Below are 20,700 nucleotides of genomic sequence, written 5' to 3' on the forward strand. Positions count from 1 at the left end.
TAAAGAAGTAATATGGAAGATGCAATTTTGGGTATGGTAGAGGTTGAATGGTAGAAAGAGAGATGTCATTTCAAAGTAATGGCCCTCAATTGACACCCATTAATACTCATATCCACTAACTGTACTCGATAGAAATTTTCAGCCTCACAACTTTTAACACATTTGGTCACCCTTGACAATTTCTGCGACATTGCTGTCATATTGATAGGGATAATTTAGCTCTCTTTGATGGTCATTATTTTAAAAAATAACGTTTTAAACAGTGGTTTTTTTGGGAGGATATATGTTAAAAATGGGAAAATGTTTTGAATTTATGTGCAAAATATTTTATTGCGTGAATTTCTGGTTGGAAACGAGTATGTAGAAAAAAAAGTTTTCAAATAATGATTGTTAAATAGGGGTTTAATCTTGGTGCGAATATATATTTATTTCTCTCTTACTTTTAATTGATATTAAGATTTGATGTTCAATTTTATTCGATTTGTAATCAATCTTGAATTGGTACGCAAGCCGAGTCTTAGTTATTAATTGCTTACTTGACGTTAATGGGGTCTTCGGAAAGATTGGCTTCCATCTAAGCCGTTAAGCATTTATAATGATGAAAATGAAAAGTTGGTTGTGCCAGAATAATGTGGTGAAAGGGTTGTTATGTGATAAATGTAATCCGCATGAACAATCCGCATGAACGTAATTAAGCACAACAATATATATGAAAAGATCCTACACTATATAAACCACAAAGAAAACAAGAAATGAAGAAGAAAAAGATATCCGAAGCAAGTGAAATATCAATCTTTCCTTAAAAACAAAATTGCCCTGCAACAGTACTAACGATTCACGGCACCCGTCTTTCAAGATAAAACGAATTCAACTTGTGATAGAAGCACTTCAAATCACAAATTCCAGCGAACTCGATCGAAATTTATCCTCTCTATAAGGAAAAAGATATGGAATGAATTTTGGAGAGTTTTTGCAAAAGATTTTATGCGATACTCAAAGCAAAAGTGATATGGATGTATTCGTTCAAAGAGTTCTATTTATAGAGGATGATGGGTTATGGGTGTAGTGTTTCACATCAAACCTCGCAACCTTACGAACAAAAGCATCACTTACTGTCGTTAGTCTGCCGCTGACCTCTTGCTCGAGCATTAGTGTCAAAATATTAAAAAAACCTTTTTCGTCTGTCTGTCGCTAGCCCGTCACTCGAGCGATAGGCGAGCGACGGAGTTAGGTAAAAATTCAGGCCAATTTTCCTCTATTTTCTCTTCCAATTTTAGACCGCAAATTCTTATTTATCCGAATGGTTTTGAGCTTTCAAATATATCGTGACAATTTACTCGACGATTAGACTAAGTTGGTCAATTTACATTTTTAATTTAACCATCGGATCAAGCCCGAATATTTGGCCAAAATTGATACGAAAGTTACTTTTTCCACATTTTTTGCTTTAACACTTAACCAATTTTCTTCAATTTTAAAATTTCAAACATAGTTTACTTCTGCTTCAAGTCAAGTTTCACCTTTCACCACTTCCCCAGGATAGAAAATGAAAAATAATGAGGGCCCATTTCTTCTTTGATCACAATATTTTGACTGAGGACATATTGCGCGAGAAACGTTTAGAAATGAAAAATGGTCTTTTCTTGTGGTCTTTTCTTGACCATCAGGTGTTGCAAATGATGGCCACGTATATTGAATACATGGCACTACTTGAAATCCTATTAATTCTGTGAACATTATCTTTCCATTATCTCTTCTTCTGGTTCAGACTGCTCTGCCCAGTTAAGGCTTGCTTGGAACGTTACAAACAGCAAAGCTTTGAGGTTGAATTGTGTTCAATCCCCACTTTCAGTAAATTCTTTTATGGGTTCTACTATTATTTAACTTTCATCATAATCCCTCTTCATCTTTTTATGTTATAGTAGCAGTAAGCTGTGTTTAATTGCTAATATTTTGTCCTATCAGACTTGTGAAGGTGAATCATTCAGTATGATTGTTTTTTGCTTTTGTTAGTGCTTCTTTTGTTGTTTTCTAATGGATAGAAGTTACTTTGGCATAGAAAGAAGGGTTGATTTAATGATGGATGCGCTGAAATTCTTGTAATTTCGATCACTGTAAAGAGAATCGAAAATGAAGTCATCAATTGCTGCTTATAGAGACGAAAGGCCATCTATGGACGTGTTCGAACCATCAGGAAGTGGGAATCTTGGAATGTCTTCTGTTAGTAGGAATGACAATAATGATGTGCAAGTACTTGAAAAGCAAGATGGAGTGTCTAGAATTTCTACCGGCAACAAAGGGGCTGTCAATAAATGGATGGCGTTTGAGGCAGAGCCTAGTGAAACTAAGATCACTGCTACAAGTGATGAGTCTAAAATTGCTCAAAGGACTGCAGAATGGGGACTTATGATTGGGGCAGATATTGGAGATGGTGTCTTTCGTATGGACTCGAAGTATTCAATTGGAGAAGGAGAAAGAAGCAAGAACTCCTCAGATAGATTTGGGGCCATATCTACGAGGACATCAGAGGAATTGAGTGTTGGATCTGAAATTCCAAGGGTATCTCAGGAGCTAAAGGATGCACTGGCAACATTACAACAGACTTTCGTCGTCTCTGATGCAACCAAACCTGATTGCCCCATTGTGTATGCCAGCGGTGGCTTTTTTACAATGACTGGTTACTCTACAAATGAAGTTATTGGAAGAAACTGGTAAGTTAAATATTTTTTCCATCCGTATGTGTTTACATTGAAGCATTTATTACTTGTGGATAAGGTAGACGGTATGGAAAAGAAGCTAAAATTTTATTTATTGTACTGTATAGTTTGGTACAATACTTCACACCAAACATGACGTTAATAAACTCCTGGAATTCTATGAGCGGAACTTCTACTCATCCTGATAATACAAGACCTCATCTTTAAGCTTTAGCACTTCGAAATATTTTCATGAATTCTGATAGAGATTCTTGTGAAATTTAACACATTTATCAATTTTCTAATCTCATCGCTTTTAGGGGAACTTAAGTGGCCATGATATTAGCACCTTAAAAGCTATTGTCATGAAATCAGCATTGGGAAAATTTTAGGAAAAAAATCTTAAAACATTTTTGGACATGTTTAGAACTTTTTTTGAGCATATGATTCTGATGAATTTAGGGACAAAATAACTCATCTATTGGATTCAAAATTAAGACGTTTCTCTATGAAAAGTGAATCACAAATGCTTTAGTTTCCCCCCCAAGTTGTTGTAGGACTTGAGAACTCTTTCAACTCCAAACAGCTTGTTATGATGACAATTGAATAACAGAGTAAGTGGGAAGGCTTGTTTTCTTGATTCAACTGGTTTCAAAGATGGGCTTAGTATTAGAGTCATTTCAAAGTTTTGGATTTTGATTAAATAAAAAGGAAATCAGGGAAGAAGTTGAAGGTAATCGTCATTTCCTTTGTTCAGCCGGTTCCTGCAGGGCCCTGATACAGATCAGAATGAGGTGGAGAAGATACGGAATGCAACAAGAACTGGGAAAACCTATTGTGGGAGGCTTCTCAACTACAAGAAGGATGGTACCCCTTTCTGGAATTTGTTGACAATCACTCCGGTCAAAGATAACAATGGACGAACCATAAAATTTATTGGGTAAAATTTCCCTTCATTGCTGCTTTCTGACTGCAGATTAGCAATTTCTCTAGTAATGAAAAATTTAACATTTTTTGGCAGAATGCAGGTTGAGGTCAGCAAATACACGGAAGGGGTAAATGAGAAAGCACTACGACCAAATGGATTACCCAAGTCATTAATTCGTTATGATAGTAAGTAGTTCAAGTTTACACTTCTCAAAACTTACTAAATTGTTTTTGAAATTTTATTCCATTTTTTCTCTTAGCTCGTCAGAAGGAAAAGGCTTTAGGATCCATCACAGAGGTTTTACAAACTGTTAAGCATCCACGATCTCACATGAAGTCTCTGAGTCATGACACCACTGCCGAGCATGAAAATGACAAGTTAAATCTAGATTATATGCTCCCTGGACCAGCTGCAATGGGTAATACAGGTACACCTGGACGAAAAATCTCTCAACTGGATTCAAGAAATGACTTGCATAGTAAGACTAATAGTCAGGGCAGAAGGTCTAGCAAATCTGGACGCAATTCCTTGATGGGGTCAGTCCTTTTTGCTTTACAGTTTCTACTTCTACAATTTATGCAGCACTGTCCTACATAGCTGGTAACTATCTTTCAAAGGTGAGGGATTGTACAAGAAACTCTACTTATTCAAAGGGAAGGCAAACTTGATCACAAATGACAGCATCTGTCTATTGCATAGCATTCAGTCTTGCTTAAATAATCTTTCAATGACAGCAACTGTCTATTGCATAGCATCCAGTCTTCCTAAAACAATACTTCAATTTTCTCCAGTTTCAAAGGGAGGTCTGCAAGTATGCAAGAAAATGAACCAAGAATCGAGCCAGAGATTTTGATGACAAAAGTCGTAGAACGAACAGACAGCTGGGACCGCGCTGAAAGAGAAAGGGATATACGTCAAGGCATTGACCTGGCAACAACACTGGAACGTATTGAAAAAAATTTTGTGATTTCAGACCCTAGACTTCCTGATTGCCCAATTGTAAGATCATGTCTACACGGCCAAGTTTCCATTCAATCTTTTGTTCATGTTGACATTGTTTTTCAGAAAATCATTACTTTTTTCCATGCAAAAATAGTCCACCAACCTTCATAAATTTCAGCTATGTTTTATGTTTGATATGGTTTACCAACGTGGCTAAGAGAAGTGTGCTATTCCTTTTTCTTTCTATTACTCTTTTGGAGATATCTTGCTCCAGATGTGTAAGAATGTGGTTTTTAACCTGCAGATATTTGCATCTGATAGCTTTCTTCAACTGACAGAGTATACACGTGAAGAAATTTTGGGAAGGAACTGCAGGTATGAATGTTACTGCTTTGTGAAACTTCCATCTTAAATGCTGTTCTTCCCTGTCCCTCATTGCAAGATGTCCTTTTTGTGGAATTTTTCTTGTTTTTGGCTTGTCACAGAAACATGTTGTTTCCTTATATAGTTGAGATAATTCCAGGTTTCTTCAGGGACCTGAAACTGATCAAGCAACTGTTTCAAAGATAAGAGATGCCATCAGAGAGCAAAGGGAAATTACTGTTCAGTTAATTAATTATACTAAGAGTGGTACAGTATAACATTCAATATTCTGAGGATAAAATTCAACGATTGCTATGGACTTGGACTTATACTTCTTTATGTAAATAAAAAATTGTAGGCAAGAAATTCTGGAACTTATTTCATTTGCAACCTATGCGTGATCAGAAGGTGCCTACTGTTTTTCATATATAGTTTCTTTGTTATTGACGCCAAAGAGTTTTTAGTTAATGGATACTGAAATTTTGTTTGTTATCTTTTGAAACGTTCTCAGGGGGAACTCCAATACTTCATTGGTGTTCAACTAGATGGAAGTGATCATGTGGAACCACTGAGAAACCGCCTTTCTGAGAACGCAGAGCAAAAGAGTGTTAAGCTGGTACATCTCTTGTCATTATCTTTTTCCTTTGCGAAGAACTTGGAGGGAGTTTGCTGGGATATTATCTATTTTTTTAATCACTTAATAGATATCAAGTACAAGAAAGGCAAAAGATAAGTACTTGCTGAAGACCCATGTTCATAAATATGTTTGTCCTCGCTGACATCAAATATTATTTTTCCAGGATTATATACTATTATACGTGAAATTACAATAGGAAATATTACTATAGCGGAATTTCTCTACGTGAAATCCTTCTGTTCCTTATTAGTGCCACTTGCAGTCTACCAAAGAATTATATACTTCAAATGCTTAATATTTAATTATTCTGAAATACATTTTGAGAAACTAAAATCCTTAAATTTTGAAGTCTATGGAATAGTTTCTGTTATTAGAAGTTCTCATTTCAAAATCCTCCCATGTTTGTTACTATATTTCCACCTAATCACTTATAATTCAAGATGTCTAATTATCAGTTGAATATTTCTTTTTGCCAGGTCAAAACTACAGCAGAAAATGTTGATGAGGCTGTTCGAGAACTTCCTGATGCCAACCTGGTAAGGTATTCCTTCCTATCTATAAATTCAGATAAAACTGTTAACCTGATTTTCACTAAAATCAAACTAATCGAATCAATTGTGGAGTGAATGGAAGAAAGGCAAGACTTAGATTACAGAAGGAATCAATTTCATCAATGATTTTCTACTGAGATCATTGCATTAATACAGTAGAAGTGTGAGTTCTTATTTGAGTTGTCACTAATGCAACTCCATGCCATGCCATGCCACGCCACTTTCAGACACCAGAAGACTTGTGGGCTTTGCACTCTCAACCCGTATTTCCAAGGCCTCACAAACGAGATAGTACTTCTTGGGCAGCAATAAGAAAGGTATAAACTTGTGAAGTTTGCATATTATTAATAGTTTAATCAATCTTGTTTTCAGGGTGTAATTGTTCATATCTAAATAGTCATGCTACATTATTTTGATTTGTGCTGAGATATGTTGTGTTTCATTACTTTTGGCACCAAGGGAGATGGAGAATCTTATGTCACAGTTCCAACTTTCAAGTATTCAACTTTTCAGTTTCTTTTAGATCGTTTGAAGATTGAAGTTCATGGTGATTTCTGCATAAATCACGAGACTTTTTCTAGAATGGAAATAGAATTTTTCATTATTATCTTATTGAGGAATGTTGCTTCTGTTACGAGCGGTACTTGTACTTGCTTCTGAAGCCTTCTATTTTTTGACTCCATGTTTTTTCCTTATTTATAGGGAAAGCATATCTATTGTAACTTTTGGTTTCGTTTGGAATAGGAGGGTAAGTAGGCTGAAGCAAAAATCAAATAAGAGATATTATCTTGTCCAATGCTGAGATTGGATAGATAGGATCGGAAACACTCTGGTTATATATATATCCCACCAAAAGCTACAAGAGACAGTGTTTATATAGAAAACATAGGCAAAGAAGAACCCTACAACTTGCATAAGGTCGTAAAGCCCTTAATTTGAAGTTCAAGAATAAAATAACATAAGAAAACAATGAAATAAATTAATGAAAATCAGCTTCTAAGTGTCTTTTGGACTCCATCATTCTCTTTGGATTAGAAAAGATTCAGCCAGTTTAGTACTTGGTTCTTCAATGTAGCTTCTGATGTGTCTTGCATAGCAGCATATTTGTCAATATTAAGTAATGATTGCATTTCTTTTGATAATATGTACTAAATAAAGATATAGTTATATTTGTTATGTCATGTTTCTGTCCCATGAATCTTCAATTTGATTGAAAACCAATCTGTTTTTCAATGTCCAGGAATTGAAAACTCGCTTTATTATTATTATTATTATTATTTATTATTATTTATTTTTTATTATTTTTATTTTTTTTGAATTAAACATAATAGTTTGGCCTCTTCATGCATTTAGGAAATCTAAAGTTCCATTTCATCCCATGATTTTGGAAATCACTACATATTTAAATATGTAGTGTAAGCAACTAGACAGAGCATATTCCTATTTCATATCATTGTATGAGTCCACTAATGCATTTGAAGATCGTAATTTGAAGGACTACATGCTGAATAACTTCTAACAGAGAAAGATTTGATCATCAAACATTCTGCCATCTTTTATCATGCATCTAACAGCTTTGTTCTCTACAAAAACTATTTTTATCCGATGTAGATCACTGAAGCTGGTGAAAAAATCGGACTCAATCACTTTAAACCGGTACGACCTTTGGGATGTGGAGATACTGGCAGGTATATTAATGTAATATTACTCACTGATTTTATGAACTAGGTGGTCCTTTGTTATATGCTGAGGACTTCCTACATATCATTGTCAGGTTGGAGTTATTACCACTATAATACCGTTGAAATAACAAAAAGATTAAACAAAAAGGGCAAATTAGACTGCAGAGGATATAGGTGATCAGTCAATCAATTTTCTACTAGATGACATACAATGAAAGGGATGCTCATACTTTTCATTTGAATTGATAATCTTAAACTTGAAAGGTACTTCACACAGTTTTTGATTGGTTCGTGACAATGTCTGTTCTCTTAAATTCAACTTAATACTTTTAAAGATTTTTAAAGTGAACATGTTCTCTAACCAGTATCCGCATAGGACTAACATTTTGTATCACTGATATGAAAGGCTAGTTCCAATTTATTACAGCTCAGCTAGTAATTTATGACTAAGAACCTCTAATAATCTTGTAACAAGATAAGCATACAGAGCCATCGAACCGTCCCAACCAGCAACCAGAGCTGTATGCATTATATGAGCAGAAAAATGTTTTTTCTTCACTTAGTTTTTATGGAGTTATTCATAAAACATGACATCATGAAATATAAATGATAATATTTTGCTGCCCATTAATCAGATTTAATGAAGGTACAAATATGTTTTCAAGACAACATCATATGATCAGCCTTAGGACATTTAACTATCTGTTTTAAGTTAGTCAATGCCCTCTACCCCAGAAGCATGTTAATTTTCTCAGATTAATGGCTTCTTCACAATAAAATTTCTTCATTAAGCTAATGTGTGCCGCAGTGTTCATTTGGTGGAATTAAAAGGTACCGGTCTGCTGTTCGCAATGAAGGCAATGGATAAATCTATTATGCTCAATCGTAACAAGGTATTTAGTGTTTAGTAAATTTTTCCCATTCTTGTATCATCTGAGGCATATCTTCATGTTATACTATATTGCTTATAGCATCATAACAGTGAATTCTTGACAGAAACTGAATAACCATTTTCCGTTGGTTGATTTACCTACATTTCCTCACTTTTTTCTCACCAGTCTATTTTTAACACTAAATTATGTAATTATATTATGCACCAACTAAAAATTTTCTTCTATGCAATAGGGTATTTCTCTCTCTCAAAGATACTATAGCATATCAGCTGGATTAACAAATAATTATAGCAATACAAATGTGGAAAAATGATAATACCTAAGTAAGATTGAAATCTGCTTTTACTACTCTCACTAGTTAGTAATAAAGGTAGTTCTGATTGAAAAGAAAGTGACAGGTGATAAGGATTAGAAATAAAGATATATTTCTACGTCATATGCAATTAGTAAATATTTTTGGTTCAAACCATTCAACTTGCCTGCATCTAATGAAGCTGCTGACAACTACTACTTTCCTGAGGTAGAGTGGCTGCCAAATGTTTATCTTCATAATCACTTGTATAGACAGATATTTGCAATTCAACCCTTATTCATTTCTGATTCCATTCTACTTTATAAATCTGAGTCTTTACATAGCCATCTTGATCTTACAAAGTCAAGTCCCTTATTAATTGTGCATGAAATAGAATATTAACATCATTAAGCAATTTGCAGGTTCATCGAGCATGTATTGAAAGAGAAATTATGTCGCTTCTAGATCATCCGTTTCTTCCCACACTCTACACCTCATTTCAGGTTCTCATTTCTTGTGGTCATCTCATTTTCTATTGAATAGTTATATTGAATATGTTGCTGTGAAGATATTACAGAAATTACGTGCACACAAACTAATTACATCATTTTCGCAATTTACTCTACTCAGATTTAGTCATATTCTGGCATTGTTTTTGGGGGTTATGGTGCACGGTATCCCTTTTGTCTATCCATTCTGGATATACCAGAGGGTTTTAATGTCGGTCCTTGAGTCATAAATTAAGTCATATTATTTATTTGGACTCTTTATTAGGATACAGTCTTAATAGCTAAAACTATGTTTCGCGGTCTCTGTCCTAAAAGAGCAAGGAGAACTCAAAATGTATGGATATGCATAATCATTATCTAGAACTATAATTCTTTTGCCTTTTTTAAGTCTTAAAAGTTTTTTATACAGTATAAATGATTTTAACCTTGAAAGGTTTCAGAAATTTGAAATCCACAACAAAACCGAAAATATGCTACATTGGATGTTTCATTATGCAGACCTATGTTATAACATGTAGCTGATTGACGTGAAACTCTACATCAGAAAGCCATTGCAACTACATCTATCAATCAACAACTTAATGCAATTGTGTAAACATCAGATGTCCCATTTTAAACATCTTTAAAAACATAGTTTTGATTGTACTTATTCTAATTTCATTTTGGTCGCTTATATGATTTTGTTTTCTTTGGATGATATAGTCTTCTGCATCACTTTCCACTGTGATGCTTCAAAAAGTGTGTGTGTGTGTGTGTGTGTGTGTGTGTGTGTGTGTGTGTGTGTGTGTGTGTGTGTGTGTGTGTGTGTGTGTGTGTGTGTGTGTGTGTGTGTGTGTGTGTGTGTGTGTGTGTGTGTGTGTGTGTGTGTGTGTGTGTGTGTGTGTGTGTGTGTGTGTGTGTGTGTGTGTGTGTGTGTATTACTTAATGCTTGTGACGTGATAGTTGGGAAAAAAGTAATCTTTATGCTGGGATCCCTCTTGTAAAAAGAAGAAAGTCATTAAGGGATGTGCATGGAATTGTGTCTGTGCTAGAAAATAAGTTAGAAAAACTGATGGGAAATAACATTTAGTTAGTCACATTGTAGTTATTTACTTCAGTATTATTTTTGAGGAAAACATGATACATGCATTTTTCTTAATTAAATTTGTATCTTGACTAGAGTGTGTTACAATTAACTCAATATTCCATCCTAGTCGAAGAGGCTAACCTTTGAATATGGTATCTGATTTTCTATGGTTGCATATTATTATTATTTTGTTAGAAACACTTCATATATAGTTCAAGTACTCGTCTGATGTCTCTTTGTCCTCCCAGACGCCTACACATGTTTGCTTGATAACAGATTTTTGTCCTGGGGGAGAGTTATTCAGAGTGCTTGACAAACAGCCCATGAAGATAGTTAAAGAGGAATCAGCTAGGTATTCCATTGCAAATCTCTATTAAACTATGTAAAATTCAGTTATCACCTTTATATGTTTGATGACTTATTGTTAACCTAAAACCAATCACAACTTTATCCAAGAAACCAGAAGCTTTTGCCTCCGGTTCCCTTCATGATATTGTAAATGAATTCAGACTCCTGATATTATCCACATGCCAAAAACTTCATGGTTTAATTACTTTTAAAAAAGGAAATATCTAAAAACTAAAAGATTAGAATAAGTTTATTCATAATCCATTTATATCTGATTCTTAGTTTGAATATCTTATCCATCATATCTTAACAGGTTTTATGCAGCAGAGGTTGTCATTGGCTTGGAATATCTTCATTGTTTAGGTATTTCATATAGATGATAACTTCGTAGATAAATTTTTGCATGCCACACTAAGATTATTTGCACAAGCATAATTTCATATTTTTTTTCCTTCGAACAATTTTGGAAGCTAACACTATTTGTTAAGTTGAAGGTATTGTTTTGGTTTTGAATTCTAGCTTCTGGTTATCGTAGAAAACTACTACAGAAAAAAATGAAGTCATTAAAAAGAAAAAAACTCCTATTAACAAAGAGTCATTGTATCATATAATCCTTTTTAGTGTTCCAAAGCTAGCATGTCAATAGAATTTCTCCATTCTCAAAGTTATTTGGACAGAAGCACTTAAGAATCTCTTACTTATAAGTTACTACCAGAAGCACTTAAGAAGCTCTTACTTATAAGTTACTACCATGTAAATTGTAAAATAAACTATTGTTTAGTAGCAGGGAGTTTCACTCTCTCACATGCAAAACTCAACATTCTTTTTTGGTTCTCTGTTCTCACATCACAGGAATAATTTATCGGGATCTGAAACCGGAAAATATTCTACTACAGAAGGATGGGCACGTTGTATTAACTGACTTTGATCTATCATTTAAGACAGATTGTGAACCCCATGTATGCTAAAATCTTCTCTCTAGCATATTTTTGCTATACTAAATTTAGAGAATTCTATTTGTTTATTTCTTTTATTTATACTGACATAATTATATTAAACCACATTTCTCAAGAGTTATTTATTTGGTTTGAACACAACTCTTATGTGCCCTCCCCCTGCATCCCCCCAACCCAAAAAATTATTTAAACCACTCTTCAGTTTTTTAATATTCACATTGGAATACTAAAATTCACATGAAAATGCATTGCACCTGAAGAACAAGGCACTCATTTGTTTTTTTAGAAACCATTCATGACAATTTAATTGCCATTTACTCCTTTTTAGGAAGTCTGTCCATAGTAATCACGTCACAACTCATAAATTTCTATCAGTTTATAGCTTTTGTGTTCTACGTAAGATCATGTTTCTTGGGTTTTCAGCTTGAGTTTTGTTGTCTTCTCAAGTGGTTCATGTCTGGTGTGTGACAAATCTATTCATTCTTCTTTACTTTTGGGATCGTCAGTATTGAGCTTCTATTTTCATGCTCTCTCTGAAATCACTTGTGGTCAAGTAAACAACGACAAGTTTGTGGCAATAAGTTTTTAAATATTTGATAAACTCCAATGGATACCTGAAAGGTAAAGAAGATGCTTGTTCAAATGTAGAACAACCCTCTGTAGTACTGAACTATTTATAATTCCAACGGAGGGAATTATTTGTCAAGATTCAAAACTTCCAATGTTATTCAGACCTTCTTGCTCTCTCAATGCACAAAATGAAAATAATTTCAGTGGTAAACTGTGTAATTATGCTTATTAATTCCAAGATCGATCAATTCTCAATTGTTTTTTTTTCCCCCACTAAAATTAACCTCATTTTCCTAGGTTTTAAGGCATCCACCGCCAAAGAAGAGAAGATCAAGGAGTCAACCACCTCCTGTTTTCATTGCAGAACCAAATACTCAGTCAAATTCATTTGTTGGAACTGAAGAATACATTGCACCGGTATGGTGTATTTTAGTTTCTGTAGTGATATTGTTGCTCCTCATAATTACTAACTAGCAAACAAAACACCTGTTAAGGCTTTTCAATAGTAGTATCAGGGGCATTGTCTTCTTCAATTAGAATTGAAGATCGGTCATTAAGAATAAGTCCCATACATCATAAGAGAAATTTTTGGGGCAAAAATATAAATGAATCGGTCTTATAATTATGCTTGTATAGATGATTTTAATACATATCCTTAACTTTTGATGTACCTTTATGGGATAAATAAGATCAGAGTGAAGATCAAAGCCAGACACCACCTCGTTAGCTCATAGTTCTAACTGGGAAACCAACAGTTTCTAGTTGAATCAGATAAAAGAGATATTCCTAGTAAGCTTGATGTTTGCTATATGAATCTATTTTTGCCAGATTTATGAGTTAGTTCAGTGCAGTATGCTGTTCATTTTCTTATTTTTATTACCTTTGACGCGCCTTAAGAACAACTGTTGTTTTTTCCCAGAGTTTCTCTGTTTATATAATACAAAAAGAAGTTATTATCTATAACATTAGACCGTTGCCTGCATACACGAAGGTACCTATTACCTACTGGTGGATTCATTTCAGGAAATCATAACTGGCGAGGGACACAGTAGTGCTATTGATTGGTGGGCTCTAGGTAAGTATATGGAAATAGATTTTTCGAATTTAGTTAGCGACTGTATACTTGATGTACTCCTCCATCAAATATATATTACACACTATTATATAGCAACTGCATACTTGAAAGTTATATCTCCCGCAGAAGAAAAAATATCTAGAGTTCACAAGATTAGCTATTCTGCATGGCTGCTTGTTTCGTTTATACTTAATCATCGAGGATGTTATACAATATAACTATAGTTTCTTACTTTTCTGGTCTCATGGTCACTTGTATTTGGAATTCAGGCATTTTATTGTACGAAATGCTTTATGGCCGTACACCATTCAGGGGAAAGAATAGGCAGAAGACATTTGCCAACATCTTGCATAAAGACCTCACCTTCCCAAGTAGCATTCCGGTAAAATCATGCACTCTGAGAAGTACATATATAGTTGGTAATATAATGTTGAGTTGCTCACCTCCGTTTGGTTTCCAGAACTTTTTCATTTTCATTCAGTGGTTTTTAAGTATACCAGTAACCATTGTGGGTTAAAATCAAGTACATATGGTTGCCTTCAATCCACTTATTGGCATCGAAGGAAACTGTCAATTTTAATGGTTTAGCAAGTTAATAACCTCCCAGTATTCAGAATTTTTTCTTATCGGTCTCAAATCCACCCTTCATGTATGGAAATGTAATACGAGCAAGTTAATTTAAAGGCAGAAGGCCTAGTTGGTGTTTAGGGTAAAATCCCACACCAGTTAAGTATAAAATAATAATCAACATATAAGTGTTTTGATTGCTAACAATGTTAACCTTTTTAGATGGAAGGTATTAGAGCTCGTAAAGCTCAAACGAACAATCTGGCCCATTTCAAGCTCAAATGAGCATTAAGATTCCATGATTGGTGTGCTGAAGATTATTTTTGTTCTTCGAGAAAAATGAAATTAAGCAAAAACTTACTTATGATTCTAAATAAATTTTATTGAAGAATTTAATCTGTACTGTCTTTTCCTTTTTCTTTTTTTCTCTGTTTGGTAAATTGCGATTGAAAAAAGGGGGTTAGAGTATTAGTTATTTGCATAGGGTACCTCAACTTTTGAAGAGTAACAAAATCAAACTTGTTGGTGAGAGATACCAACCTATGAAATTTCAAGTTTGTATGAGCTTAACATTATGGGAAGAATGAAACAGTTCATTTCAGATTATTCAACCAAGAAATCATAAACTCTTTATCAGTGTTAAAAGAACAAAAAACATTTTGACGTAATAAATCATTCTAACAGTATCGTCGATAGTGAGCAAAATTAGTATATGCCCATTATGTGCGTCAAAATTGTATGAACTAGCATAATGTCGTTTGTGTTGTCACCAAAGATTTTAATATAATGATATTACAGGTAACGCTTGCGGCGAGGCAGTTGATTAATGCACTGCTAAATCGAGATCCTGCTAGTCGTTTAGGATCTAATGGAGGTGCAAATGAGATCAAGCAACACCCTTTCTTTAGTGGAATTAAATGGTCTCTCATTCGTTGCATGGTATTAACTTTCAACCTCTTATTTTAACAAAATTGACCTTAAATATTTCAAAGAAAAGTCCAGGTTTCTCACTTTTTCTGGAACTTATTATACACAGAAGTTGTATATAATGTACATTATCTATGCTTTGCATGCAGACCCCACCACCACTAGATGTGCCTCTCCAGTTGATCGGAAAAGAAGCAGGTGCAAAAGATGTAAACTGGGACGACGATGGGGTGCTTGTAAATCCTATGGAGTTATTTTAAAGGTATGAATCAGCTATAAATTATGGAAGAAAAATATGATGAAATGGCTATTACAAGAACATTACACATTTTCGCCTATGTTAATGTACCTCTGTGTATATNAATTATGGAAGAAAAATATGATGAAATGGCTATTACAAGAACATTACACATTTTCGCCTATGTTAATGTACCTCTGTGTATATATTTACTCATGTAAAGAAAGGAATGCGAAGTTTTCGACAATTTTGGTGATTCAATTCCTCTGACCGGGATTGGCTAGACCGAATACAGGAGAAAAACAAGAAGTCATCAAGTCTATGTTGGGTTAAATAATTTTATTTCTTTTTTTTTCTGTGGGGTGGAGGCAGGTTAGCATGTGATACTTTCTGGAGAATGATTATGCTCAGTAACTTATATTCTACATGACCTTTAGATGTAAATGTAACTATATGAAAGTCTGAAGTTCAACGTATTCTTGATATATGGAGAAGTCTACGAAATAATAAAGATAAGTATGTTCTTGTTGAGTAGCGAATTTGATCCCTTAAACCTTTTCTATTTTGATGATAATAATTTAGAGATCCACGAACATGTCTGATTATGAAGAATTATACATTAATTTGTTTTTTTGCATAGATTATGGTTTTAGATGTTAGGTAGATTTAAATGGTTGAAGGACGAGAAATTATAATGATGGGAACTGCTAGATATACATAATTGTCTACATAATAGCGTCCATAATTACACGTGACACTGGATCCAACCTTTAATTCAAATCTCACACTTGTACATCAACTACCGAATGATTGTCACATCATATTATGGACACCATTATGTGTAATAATTATGTACAAATAGAATTTTCCTATAATGATTTACAGTTGTTCTTCAAGATGTTTTCCTAAGATGGTTTCTTAGTTTAGTGTAAATATGCAAGCTAAAATCTTTTATTTAAATGCTCGAGGAGTTCATATGAATAGTCCATCCAACTTCGTTTGAATCATACTTTTATGGGATATTGCTGCAAAGGCCCCAAATCATTCGAAAATGTGCAAATTATATCCAAACCTTCAAATCAAAACACCAAAGGTCCCAAACTTTTTAAAGTTGTGCGATAGAAGACCCCTAGACGGTTTCATCCCAAACTCAAAGTCAGTTAGTTGACCAAACGTAAACTTTTGACCACAATTTTTAATGACCAATTTGAAAGAGGCAAAATGGTATTTTTAACATTTAATTTATTTCAAAATGAAAATTTTCATTGAAGTTCATAAACCTTTCAAAAATATGCAATGCGGTCCTAAACCTTTAATAAAGTTGCAGCAGATGAACTTCTAAGGATTTAAATCCAAAAACATGCTCATCTTCCTCGATTCACCCAACCACTCAACCCCAACTCCTAAGCCCTAAATTACACATCGGTGCCTTAATAACTGTCGTTACTGCTGGATTTGAAGAGAATTTATTTATTCTCAGTTCTTTAAAGGTTATTATTAAGAGGAAATGGAGTTGAATGGACAGAGAAATTGAGGTCGACGGAGGTGGTAATGAAGTGGTGGCTCATCTTGTTGTGTCTACAGTTCGGACGTCAGTGGCTGTCACCAGATACACAAGTTTATCATAGGGAACCAATCCCATGAAGGAAATCTATCGGGTATTAGCAGAAATGAAAAAGAAGCGAAGACTTCTGGAAACCAGGCTGGTAAGGGATGCGTGCTGAGAGACGTTGAGGAGGAAGATAGCAAAAAATTGGCAGTTGCTTTTGCTCTAATTCTTTCTGAACTCTGAGCTATGACGAGGGTGGTAAATAGCATTATGATTTGTGGGGATTAGATGATATCTAAATTGGAGGATAGGGAGATTATCGTAAGGGATAACAACAGATTACTGGTTTCAATGAAAAATTGTGTTCTTGTGGACGGGGCAGACCCAAGATCATGATTCAGCGGGGCGTAATTCAGAATTACGTAAAAGACAATTTCAAATTAGAGCACAACAATTTTTCAAAAATTAATACTTTTTTGTTTTTTTCTTTTCCACAATTGTTCCTTATGATTTCTCAGAATTAAAGTATTTATTTAAGATCAAAACAAGTAAAATTGCAAAGCCCACTTAATACTTATGTCTTATCCAAGAACAAATTGTCAAAACATAAATAATAAGATTAAGAAAGAGTGAGGGATTACAAAATTTTGCTTCTTCAATATGTTCTTCCTCTTCTTCTCTTTTCAAAATATCGTACCCCCTTGATAATTGGAGTTCAGAAACAACTGGGTGAAGGGAAGGGAAGTAAGAACGATTAGGTAGGAATATCCTTGTATGAGCTGGGTCTTGATTAAAAATTGATGTCAAAGATTTAAGATTTTGTTGGGTTTGGGCTGAAAATTATGGGCAATTGTTAAAAATAAATAAATAAATAAATGGATAACATGTATTTTTAAGATTTCAGTATAAAAAAATCAGGTCATTAAAATTTTTATTCAAAAATCAAGTGCTCATTAGATCATTTCTATATGTATTATTAATTTGGTGGGGGTGAAGACACTATTAATTAGGTAGGGATAATTAATTTCAATTAATTGTATATTATTAATTGGAATTAACACCTGAATTTTAAAATAATTTAACAAGTTTGTTAGTTTTGAAATTTAGGGACTGTATTCAATTAAAACTTTTAATGATTTTTTTGAGATTTAAAAAATTTAGAGGTATTCAATTAAGACTTTTTGAGACTCTCTAAAAGTGTTGATGTATTTAATTGAGATTTTTACGGACTTTTAAGAAGTCACTAAAAGTTATGGTGTATTTAATTGAGACTTTTATGGACTTTTAAAAAATCTCTAAACGTTACGGTGTAGGAGTAAAACTTTTTGAGACTCTATAAAAGTATTGATGTATTCAATTGAGATTTTTATGGATTTTTAAGAAATCTCTAAAAGTCACGGTGTATTCAATTGAGATTTTTATAAACTTTTAAAAAGTTTTTAAAAGTTACGGTGTATTCAATTAAAACTTTTTTAAAGTCTATATAAGTTTTAGGGTATTCAAATTTTAATAACTTCTAACGACTTTTATAAAAGTCTCTGGAGTACTAACTTTTAAATGGAAAATACTTATATGAAATCCTAAAATTTGTCTCTCATTAATAATGAGATTTTGGGAGACTTTCACAAAAAAAGCATTTTTTTTACCAATCTTTCTTTCCCTGTTTCTTCTACGGACAGGTTTGATGATAATATATATATTTTTATATTGATTATATTTATTTTCATTTATCTCTCTCTTATTGTTTATTTCTATTTTTCATGAAAAATTAAATTGGATTCTTGTAATCATTTTTTTCCTTTTTTTCATTCATTTTTTTTGTGAAAAATATCTATTTTTTTTATTAAATTATATAATTATATGTGAAAAATTTATAATTAAATTTAAATATATTGACTTTTATTTATATTAAATTTATTGTTTATCATATATATACGTATAATATTATTATTATTTATTTAATTAAGGTCTTAAATTTTTACTCTTTTAATTTTTTTTTATTATATGGAAAGAAGGAGTGGAAGGAAAAGGGGAATTGTGGGAACCAACACATTCTATATGAGAATTTCACACCATTTACTAGATCCACATGAATTCTGTTTCAAATGAAAGTTTTTAAAAGTCTTTCGAATTCTACAAAAGTCTAAAAATTATAAAATGAAAGTCCAAAAAAGTTTACAAAAAACTTCCACTAATTCCAAACATATCTATAAAATATTCACGAAATCCACAAAAATCACCACTTAAAAAAAGCCCACAAAAGTTTTCAAAAGTTCTAATTGAATACACCCCATAATTCTTATAAGTAGGAGTTATATATTGTTTCCAAAAAAATCGAAAAATTTGAATTTAAAAAAGCCCAAGCATTTTGGAAATTTACTGGTTAGCATGTAGATTCATTCATTCATTCATTCATTCCACTTTCTTCTTTACAATAGTCAATATACCGAATCTTGTCATTCTTATTTTAACAACATTTTGGTCAAAAACTATCAATTTGAATCTCTTTAAAGGTCAAGAACGAAAATGCAACACCTACACAAACTGGTGGACAGTTTTACACAGATTATTAAAGAGACCCAAAACGAAGAGTTCTGTTTGGATTCCATGCACTGGTGTTATTGAACATCAATGTAACGATCCAAATTTTTATTGTATTTTAAATCGCTACTAAAGGTTAAAAATAATTTTTTACCAATCTGTTAATTTCTTATGAATGAATAATAATTGTCACTAATTTCAACGTAAGTAGTGTGATAAATTCCTTTTACAATTAGTACAACTAATCAATTTAATTGTATTTGCATGCATGGTAACCAGAAACCACAAACTAATTTCAAAAAAAGAGAAAATACACACTGCATGCATAGAACTGTCATTTCCTACCAACACGGAAGTCTCCCATTCTTATTTTTATTACGTGTTGGAATATCCAAGGTAGACAAGTGAAAAAAAGGTGATGTGACATTTGTTTGATCACATGCTTTTATAATTTATGAGAATGTCACATAAAATTACATAAAGTTAATCTTTGACATGAACGAAATAGTAAAAGCATATACAATCACTTTGTAACAGTGAAATCGGTAGGAAGAGAAATAACGTATAATTCAAAATTCTATTTAAAATGCAAATTACTTATATTCATCTGCAACAAAACATGTACGAAAATTTATTTATAAATAAATGTCTTTTGCAATAAACGTAAAATAAATAAAATTACGTGATAACTTAGATCTTTATTCAACGAAACAAGGCACAAACACACCATCGAACCACCACGCTCTAATACGATTCGATCTAACCTATGAGGGGTAGGGAAAATGGTGAGTGCATAGGAATACTCAGTAAGATATAAAAATTAATGATGCATTCCCGTATAAAAAATTAATGATGCGTTCACATATAAATTTTTTTTAAACACGTGTCAGAATGTCACACCGTCTCATATCTTTAAAATTTGATAAGAGCTCATGTCATATTATTGTACCGAAAATGACCATATCATTCATATTATAGCATTTCATATCATAACTTTAGCTTTCATGGGTACAAAATTCATCAACATGTAAAAAAATAATTAAATGAGACATATAACACTGCACCTTGATATCCTACATTGTTAACTTGCTTTAATTTTTGGAAACAAAACAAGAATCTCATTTCTCTCTTTTTCTGCCTCTATTGTCGCTGTGAGCCGTGCATAAATATTTTTGTGTCCCTTTTTGTGTAATGCATCTATATACACAGACAGTTATACTTTAAATTCCAAAGGATTGGCGTAATGTGGAGGAGACGTTTAGAAGTGGGATAGTTGTGGACAAGTGGAGGAAATGTAAACTTTACAACAAAATATCTAAGTCTTATTATCCAAAATCAATGCATTATGGTACACGTGGTGGCATCCTTGC

General features: G+C 33.1%; 1 protein-coding gene across 4 annotated transcripts; it reads left to right on the top strand.

The window, feature by feature from the left end:
* Positions 1-1,715: 1,715 nt before the first annotated feature.
* Positions 1,716-15,771, top strand: LOC111411644 (phototropin-2-like). 4 transcript variants are annotated; one of them, XR_002705864.1, is made up of 23 exons: positions 1,716-2,711; positions 3,454-3,636; positions 3,718-3,809; positions 3,884-4,160; positions 4,416-4,623; positions 4,871-4,941; positions 5,090-5,196; positions 5,288-5,337; positions 5,441-5,545; positions 6,043-6,102; positions 6,345-6,434; positions 7,729-7,805; positions 8,608-8,692; positions 9,407-9,487; positions 10,808-10,911; positions 11,221-11,270; positions 11,760-11,866; positions 12,731-12,850; positions 13,457-13,508; positions 13,821-13,890; positions 14,874-15,014; positions 15,152-15,263; positions 15,513-15,541. XR_002705864.1 is itself a non-coding variant. In XM_023042165.1 (23 exons), the coding sequence occupies exons 1-22, from the start codon at positions 2,131-2,133 to the stop codon at positions 15,260-15,262; spliced, it is 2,865 nt and encodes a 954-aa protein (XP_022897933.1). In that variant the 5' UTR covers positions 1,719-2,130; the 3' UTR covers positions 15,263-15,295; positions 15,380-15,771. The 4 variants fall into 4 exon arrangements, 2 of the variants coding, with proteins under 2 accessions (XP_022897933.1, XP_022897934.1); XR_002705863.1 differs by having other exon boundaries at positions 1,719-2,711; positions 13,778-13,890; positions 15,152-15,359; positions 15,446-15,771; XM_023042165.1 differs by having other exon boundaries at positions 1,719-2,711; positions 13,778-13,890; positions 15,152-15,295; positions 15,380-15,771.
* The last annotated feature ends 4,929 nt before the right edge of the window (positions 15,772-20,700 follow it).

The sequence above is a fragment of the Olea europaea genome, chromosome 16, assembly GCF_002742605.1.
Source record: "Olea europaea var. sylvestris chromosome 16, O_europaea_v1, whole genome shotgun sequence".
Taxonomy (NCBI): Eukaryota; Viridiplantae; Streptophyta; class Magnoliopsida; order Lamiales; family Oleaceae; genus Olea; species Olea europaea.

Bases quoted from the DNA above. Each gene is read 5' to 3' on its own strand.
- LOC111411644 (XM_023042165.1), top strand. From the start codon at position 2,131: ATGAAGTCATCAATTGCTGCTTATAGAGACGAAAGGCCATCTATGGAC. The intron at 2,712-3,453 runs GTAAGTTAAATA...TCCTTTGTTCAG, and splicing joins GAAGTTATTGGAAGAAACTG to CCGGTTCCTGCAGGGCCCTG. The intron at 11,867-12,730 runs GTATGCTAAAAT...TCATTTTCCTAG, and splicing joins AGACAGATTGTGAACCCCAT to GTTTTAAGGCATCCACCGCC.